This window comes from Mandrillus leucophaeus, unplaced genomic scaffold (assembly GCF_000951045.1).
Source record: "Mandrillus leucophaeus isolate KB7577 unplaced genomic scaffold, Mleu.le_1.0 Scaffold128, whole genome shotgun sequence".
Classification (NCBI taxonomy): Eukaryota; Metazoa; Chordata; class Mammalia; order Primates; family Cercopithecidae; genus Mandrillus; species Mandrillus leucophaeus.
In genome coordinates, this window is record NW_012101209.1 from 1,835,919 (window position 1) to 1,844,271 (window position 8,353).

General features: G+C 55.7%; 1 protein-coding gene across 2 annotated transcripts in view; it reads right to left on the bottom strand.

Annotated features, from left to right (window-relative positions):
• The window catches only part of AQP1 (aquaporin 1 (Colton blood group)), an 18,055-nt gene extending 9,927 nt beyond the window's left edge, over window positions 1-8,128 (bottom strand). For both annotated transcript variants that reach the window (XM_011972193.1, XM_011972194.1), the window contains exon 1: window positions 7,398-8,128. In XM_011972193.1, the coding sequence (XP_011827583.1) occupies window positions 7,398-7,781 (384 nt within the window). In that variant the 5' untranslated portion in view covers window positions 7,782-8,128. The remainder of the gene's footprint in view (window positions 1-7,397) is intronic.
• Window positions 8,129-8,353: the final 225 nt, after the last annotated feature.

Genomic DNA, 8,353 nt, shown 5'->3' on the forward strand with positions numbered 1-8,353 from the left:
TGCCTTCCTGACTGCTGAGAACCACATGGGCTAACAGCCTTCCTCTCCAATACCCACTACCACCACCACCAGGAAGCCTCCCCTGCTTGCTTCAACATCTACTGACAACCTTCCTTCAACTGCCTAATACACTTGCATTATTTACATCTGGAAAAACTTGATAATTCAGAATTGGAAGGGGCACTGAAAGGCCTGTTGAAACTTGATGTCCAGGAAAGAGCAGGTAAAATACTTCGAAATGTACGGTACTGTGTACAACCCATTAAATTTGAAAAGTTGCTTACACAGGGACAATTCCCATTGTAAACACTTGTTTTATACATATATATGTATATATATATACACATATATAATATATGTACACTATATATAAGATGTATAATATATATACACATATATTATATATAGTATATATTTGTGTATATGTGTGTAGGTGTGTGTGTGTGTGTGTTTGCACATCCCCATGTAGTTTTGCCTGGCCCAGGTCTTATTAAGGCAGAGAAAAGTAACAATCAGAACAATTCTCTTCCCGCCTTTGCAGCCCTGGGTTTTGTGAAGGCAAGTATTACCTAACGAATAATCCACACATTTCTTCTGAAGTGTCAGAAGATACAAGCTCTCCATTTTGTGCTGAGCCCTTGTAAAACCACTGCTCAAGGCCCAGTTCAGACCCCATCAGCTCCTAGAAGCCTTCCCAGATCCCTGGCTGGAATTAACTTCTGCTCCCACCCACCATGCCCTCATTGAATTCTCTGCATCTGGTAGGAAACCAATCTTCCTGCAGCCTATATGGGTGCATCTCCTCCTGGCCTGGGAGCTCGGTGAGGACAGGGTGGGGGACCTCTGCCATTTCTCTGCCCACACGTCTGAGGAGAGGCTCATTGTGTGGTGATAAAAGTGGCAGAGAATGCTAATTTTCTAGAACCCCCACCCTCACTAGGGGCAGCCTGGCTCCAGAGATGCTCTCCGGACCCAGGGCTATCTTCTTCACTTTCTAGCTGGGAAACAATGGGCCAATCATTAGCCTCTGGGAGCCCCAGAGGGCAGCCTGTATGATGGCTCAGTGAGATGATGATGCAGAGGCTGAGGCCCAGGGAGGATGCAGCAAAGCCGGGATCCTTGCCCCATAGTCTGTGCCACCCTACACTCACAGGTCAATGGGCTGGTCACTCCCAGGCCCAGCCAAGGGACCTGGCTATTCCCAGCGTGGACTTGGGAGCCAGCAGATGGTGGTTCTGTGGCTGCCAGAGTGTCCTGCCTCTAGGGCAGCCCAGGGATGATCTCTCCAGGCAGTGTGCTCTAAGCCTTCCCTGCTGCCCATAGACAGGCCAACCAGGGTAGCTTCCAAGACACGGGGCCCCTGGCTTGGCCTGGGCACTCTGGCACCCTGGCCTTGGGGAACAGCAGGCTCCAGAGCCAGGCCTGACTGAGGCTCTGAGCATTCGTTCTCCAGGGACAGGAACCATCGAGGCCTGCCCTGCCCACCTAGTGCCTCCAGGACTCAGCACTGGGCAGTGAGGAGACCCATGTGGGCCCCACAGTGTCACTCCTCCATGGGTGTTCACACGTGGACATGGGGGTATTCCTGGTTTTGTGTGCCTCTGTGTGTCTTTGTAAATAAGTGTCTGCTGTGTCTGTGGATGACCACATGTGTCCAGGGCTGACTCTCTTTTTTGTTAGATTGTAAGTGGTTTATTACACAATAATTAAATTTTTAAAATCTATAAAAGAACTACAAAAATCCCCCACGTGTGTGCACTAAACAACATAGCCTAAAAATAAATGAGGGAAAAATTGACAGAATTACAAGGAGGATTGGATCACTCTACCACCAGAGTGAAAAATTTTAACAATCTTCTATTAGAAATGTATAGAATCATGAAGCAGCCCAAAACTACCAATATCACGAACAGGGAGGGTTCAAACCCCATAATTAACAAGCTTGATTTAAGAAAAATATGAAAAACCCTGTACCCGTAAATTAGAGAATGCACACTCTTTTTCATCCCATGTTGGATATTTAGACAACTGATGAGGTACTGACCAAGTGTCTCGGCCCTCTCTGGGAACAGCTATCATGCAGGGGTCTCTGCAGGAAATGAGGTCCTGGAGGCCGTGCTGTGTGTTTGCACTGGTATGTCTGATGGCACTTCTGAGTGCCTCACTGTTTCCCTGTGTCATATACCCACACAGGTGCCACTATCAGCTCGAGAGGGAAGAGAAGAGAAAAACAAAATGAGCCCCCTGTGTGAGAAAGCAGCAGGTCTCAACAAGCCCTTTATTTGCTCCCAGAAACCATTTCATCTTCCTGACAAGAAACAATACACAAAGCAATGGCTTCCTCCCTCCCTCCCTCCCTCCCTCCTTCTTTTCCTAACTCCAGGGCAGGGAAAGGAAAAGGCTCCGCTGAGGAACCCCCGCCCAACCCTCCTTGGGTCCCAGAGCCTGAGTGGGACCATCCGGTCTTGAGAATGTGCTTTGTGTACCGTGTGTGCGTCCCCCACGCAAGAGCACATGTGTGTGCATGTTTGTGTTTGTGCCATGTGTGTATACTTCGGAGCAGCAGAAATAATCAAGGGCTAGGAGGCAGCGCCACACCTCTGTCTCCATGCCTCCGTGGGCTTCAGTTTCCCCATCAGTAAAATGGAGGCCTTGGCCCAGATTCTAGCCCCTGGCAGTATCTAGAAATACCTCCTGCCTGACCTCGGGTTGGTCACCCTCCAGCCCCAGATCAGAAACCTGAGCACCGGATCCCCCGCAGGCCATCAGAACTGCTGGTCTCAGCGTGACACAAAGCCTATGTTGCAGAACCTGTCACCCACCCCACTGGACCCCTGCATAGACCAGCATCCCCAAAGCAGCCTCCCCACCAGATAGCATCTACTTGCACACCCCTAATGGCAAGGACCTTATTGACTTAGAGGCAGCCCCTTCTTCATGTCAACAACAATATCAACAACAACCTTCTTTACACTGAGTAGAAATCTGCCTCTCAAGGGGCCCTGACAGCGAGATTGCAGGCACTGAAAGGAGCTGCTGAAAGGGCCGGGGTCATTTTCCAGTCTTTCTGGATATCTTTTAAGTTGGAGATTTCAGCCTCAGAGTATGCCCATCCCACTGAACTGTAGCTCCTGGCTGAGTGAAGACAGCGCCTCATGATCCCCCTGGGTACCATTCCATGTGGGCAAGGAGCCCCTCTTGTCCCCAGGGGGAAGCCCTGACTGAGGGGACCCTGGCTACTTGCAGGGCCTCGTGGACAGCATTTCCCTGCCTTCACCTCCAGGTGTGAGGGCTCAGATCCCAGCCATTCAGGAGACTCCAGACTTGGCGCTTCCAGAAGGTAAGGGCCATGGCCCCTGCTGGGTGGGGGCCTTAGACTAAGTGGGGGCACCATCTGAAATTGGCTTGCAGTGAACTAATGGCCCCTTGGGGGTAATGAGCAGGGGGTGAACCCCTCAGACAGGCATCCCAGGGGGCCATGTCCCTTCTCAAAGCATGGCCCCTTCAGAGTTCCCAGGGCAAGCCAAGCATTGGGATGGGCAACACTGGGACCGGCTGGGCTGTTCTGAGGGCCTTAAAGGGGAAGCAGCCTCAGGATTTTCCGTGATGAGGGAAGTCTCCACCACAAAGCTCCCGCCCCATCTCTGTGCCCTCCCCCTCATCTGGGGCTGGCGGAAACAGTAATTATATGTCCCAGATGTGGCATCACCACCCAGCCCCCAGCCCCTCCCTGGGCAGGCTGGGCTGGGCAGGGACATGGAAACTCTGCCTTCCTTTCCCCAGCCCTCCCCTGAGCTCTGGAGGAGGTGGCAGCACCCCCGGGAGAACTGGTGGCATGAAGGGGCCTCTCACTTTATGACTGGGGAAACTGAGGCCCAGAAAACTGGGATAAAGGGGAGAGCTTAGGGCTTCGGTCAGGCCCCTGATGCTGCAGGTAGAAACACTTCATGAGCGGTCAGGCCCCGAATGAGCAGGGCTGGGAGAAGACCCCAAAGAGGGTAGCTTTGCCCTCTGCCTGAGCCCAGCGGGCTGAAATCACAGGCTCTGGGGACCCAGACCCCTTCCCCTGGATGCAGCCCCTGGCCCAAATCCTGAGCACTCACCACCCTCCTCCCATGCTCCTCCAGCCTGACCATACCCCACAACTCCCACACCATGGCCCCCACCTCCTCCTAGCCTGTGCTCACACAGTCCCTCTGTCCCTTCCCTCTGCAATGTCTCCACATTCAGGCTCCTACGAAACCTTCTCCCTGATGCCTTCCGGGCCCTCCCACCCCTTAAGTTCAAAAGTTCCTGGGCCTGCCCTGACACCTCTTATCGCATCTGCCTCCTGCTCCGTATCACAGACAGCTGGGCACTGGCTTATCTTGACCTAGGGCTGTGGGCTTCTCTGGGGAGGCAGCCAGGCTAACCTAGCCCTGCACTGAGCACCCAGCAGTCCCCAGTCATGCTTGTAGGGAGCCGGCTGAGCAGACCAGACAGCAGAAGAATGAAAAAAGCCGGCAAATACCAGGAATCCTGAGTCCACCAGCATCTCCTACTTCTCAGAGCCCAGCCACACCCTGCTATGTCACTATCTCATAGACAGGAACTAGGGCCACACAGGCCGGTCTGTTGTGTAATGCCACATGGTATTAGTGGCTGAGCTAGGACAGGGACAGGCAAGAGTGTCCACCCCAGCCTCAGAGCCTCTCACCCTTGGCTAAAATTGGTATATGGCTCTTAGTACTAACCGGGACCTTGCAGGCTGGATGGAGGCCCACGGTCTCTCTAGGGTGTATCCTGAGCCCTGACTCAGTCAGGAGAAAGTTGTCCCCAACATGTCCCGAAGGGACACCCCCTGACTCACTGCAACCACTTCCTGCCACTTCTTTCTCTGTTTTCCTTGGAAATCTCCATGCCAACCACTTGCCCCACCCAGGTTTTGGCCGGGGTGGGGCTCAGGGCCAGAGAGGCTGCAGGAGCCTCCCCCAGGTCATGAAGGACAGTGTGTCACCTGCTGCCCAGACCGTTCCCTGCTCCTCTTAAGGCATCCAGGCCACGCCTGAGACCCCTCCAGTTCCAGGGCCAGTGTCTGACGGGAGCCTTTAGGGGGGTACCTTCTCTATTTCTAGGCCCAGAGTTGAGCTTCTGACCCCTACCCTTCCACTGTCGGGACAGGGCAGTGCCTGAGCCCCCACCATCATGCTTAGCACCCTTATGTTCAGCACTGCCCCTGCTGGGCTGCTCTTAGCCAGCCTTCATGGGATGGGTGATAAGCTCAAAGCAATGAAGTGAGCTGGCTGTCTGGGTGTGGCTGTGAGGTCACAACACCTAAGTCCCCTCTCGAGGGTCAGGGTCCACAGCTCCAATAAAGCTCAATAAGTTAGCAGCAGACAGGTCTTGAACCCAGGTGTCTGCCTCCCAGCCCAGGGCTGGCTCCCACACTAGGCTGCTCCTCTTTCTCTCCCATTTGCAACACGCCCAGCCCAAGTATTGGGGTGACTATAAAAAATGAAGGCCAGGGAGGGAATGGGGCACAGGAGTCGGGTGTGGCCTCTGATCCAGATGGCACAGAAGGGGCCCGCCCTCCCACCTCTGGCTGGGATGCACATACTAGAGTGTGAAGCCTCTGCCAGCAGGTGCAGAGGTTCTGCCCTGTGAGATGGGAGGGACGATATGGGGTCAGAAAGTCTAGGAATCACATCCCCTCCCCTACAGGGACGCTTCCCCAGCCCAGCATACCCAGCCAAGCTTCAGTGTGAGCTTGACCCTACCCAGTGGAACTCCCCGAGGCCACAAGCTCTGCCCCCACTGGAAACTGAGGCCTGGGGGCAGAGCTTGACATGGCCTGCCTGAGCTCTGTCCCGTACATACCCCGCAGCCACGTCTAAACTGGCTAAAGTCTAAACTCCAGCCCATGGAGGTAATCTTCAATCTTGGGCCAAGCAGAGGTTGGCTGCAGAGGAGGTTGGGTGAGGTGTCACCGTGACACAAAAGCGCCAAGCCCCCCGTGGCTGGGCTGAGCCAGCTGCCCTCTGCACCAGACCTTCACCTAGCCTCCGCCAGGCTGTCAGCCGCAGGATCTGAACTTTGACTGGGAAGCGAGAGGACAGCTGCTGTAATCACTACTGCCATCTCTGAGGCGCCCTCCGAGATGGCCCACACAGTCCCCACACCCACCTGCCCTGCCTACAGCCCTGCCAGCCTCATCTCTCCAGACAAGTCCTCCTCTCTGCTCCTTAACCTCTCTCCCTCCCTGTGAGGGCACCCCCAAGCCTGCTCACCTGTCCCTTGGGCCCTCAGACATCCTCCAAGACTTCCTCAGTCTCTCAGGCCAAATCGCCCCCTGCTGTTGCCCAAGCCTGGCCTGAGTTTGCACTTGTCTGAGGAGCTGGGAAAGGCCAGGTCTGGGACAGCAGGCAGCTGCCACCAGCGGCCACTTTGCCATGCTAAGCAGCCCAGGAGACATTCTTTTCCACAGCTGCCACCCAGTCACCAGCATCTGCTTGTCATTAGTGACCCCAGTCCAGACCCCATTCAAGCCAGGAGCCATGGGCACGTGTGGTTGCAAACTCATCCCCACACACCCTAACACAGCAGCACAAACATGCACACAGTTTACACAAGCACAGAGACTCATGCTGGCAGACGCATGCACACATACACACCTTCACACACACACACGCACACGTACATGCACACACGCACATGCGCGCACACCCACACACACACACACACGCCACACCTCTCAGTGCCTGGAGACCATGGAGCCCAGCATTTGCCCCCCAGCCCATACTGTAATCCAGGAAAACTGCCTTCAAAGAGCCCCAGAAAGTGTTTTCACTGCCTTATCTTTGTCTAATTCCCAGGGGCGGAAGAGTGGAAGACGGCCTTTCTCTGGATTCCTAGAGGTGGTTTGTTTGGAAACCTGTGTGAATATGGGGGGCTCCCTGAGGGAGTCCTGTTCACACACCTGCAGAACCAGCTGCAGACAGGCTGGGCATCTGGTTCAGGGTGTCTGGGGAAAGCAGGCGAAGTTTCCCCGGGGTGCAGGGCTGCGGGAGGAGGGAGTTGGCGGCACAGGCAGGACTGAGAAGGGCCAAAAAGCTACAGCCAAGGGGCGAGGAACTGCTGGCCAAGCTTATTCCCCATAATAGATGCCCTGCAGGGGACATTGGCAAGACCATAATTCTCTTGATCTCAGCTTCCCACAGTGCCTGGCAGAAAACAGGCTCTGGGAGGCATGCATAACTGAGTTCCAGCCCCAGCTCTTCCCCCCTGGCTCTCTATGTGACCTCCAGCAACCTCTTGTCCTCCGTTCCTCAGTGTCCGCATCTGCACGATGGGCAGAGGATGGAACTGGTGCCTTTCAGCATCATTCTAGAACCCCCCAAGTTCGGGGACACCCCACTCACGTCATTGCGGCCGAGCGAGTTCCCAGGCAGGGAGGAGGTGATGCCTGAGAGGATGGCAGCGGCGACGATGGCCCCCACGCACTGGGCGATGATGTACATGAGGGCACGGAAGATGCTGATCTGGCAGCTGAGCAGCAGCCCCAGCGTGACAGCCGGGTTGAGGTGGGCGCCACTGATGTGACCCACGCTCTGTGCCAGCGTGGCGATGCTCAGTCCGAAGGCCAGCGACACCTTCACATTGTCCTGGACCGCCGTCTGGTTGTTCCCCACCGGGTATTTGAAGCCCAGGGCAGAGCCGATGCTGATGAAGACAAAGAGGGTGGTGGCCAGGAACTCGGCCACCACTGCCCTCCAGAAGAGCTTCTTCTTGAACTCACTGGCCATGCTGGCAGGGGGCTTGGCCTGAGACCGCTGCCGGGTGCTCAACTCCCTCTGAGAGCTGAGCCACAGCCTGGGCTGGGCCTATTTATAGGGCCGGGGGGCGGGGGGAGCACAAAGGGAGGAAGGCCTCTCTTCACTCCTGGCCCGCCCCACACCGCACGGACCTCCTCTGGATGGATGCAGACACGGCTCTGCTGTCCGCCTGCCAACTTTTTCCTTCCTCCTCTCCCCCTCCCTCTCTCTCTCCCTCCGCCCTCAGCCCTGCCCAGCCCAAGGAGGCAGGCAGGAGGCAGCCGTCGCTCTAATAGGCTTTGGGAAATTCTTCCAAGCTGGCCCCACTCAGGGGACCAGAGAAATCCAGGTGTCTCCGCCCTGTGTGCAAAGCTCAGGGGGTTCCTGAGGACACAGCCAGGTGCTCCAGAGTGGGCGGGGTGGGCGGGCTGGACTCAGTGGGTGGACATTGCCCTCCCTGGAGGCAGGCACCATGATCCTGCTGGCCTGACATCCCCATCCCAATCCAGAGAGGCACTGGTCTGGAGTCCCTGGGCCCAGGGCTCCAGAGGGGCAGTCAGGGC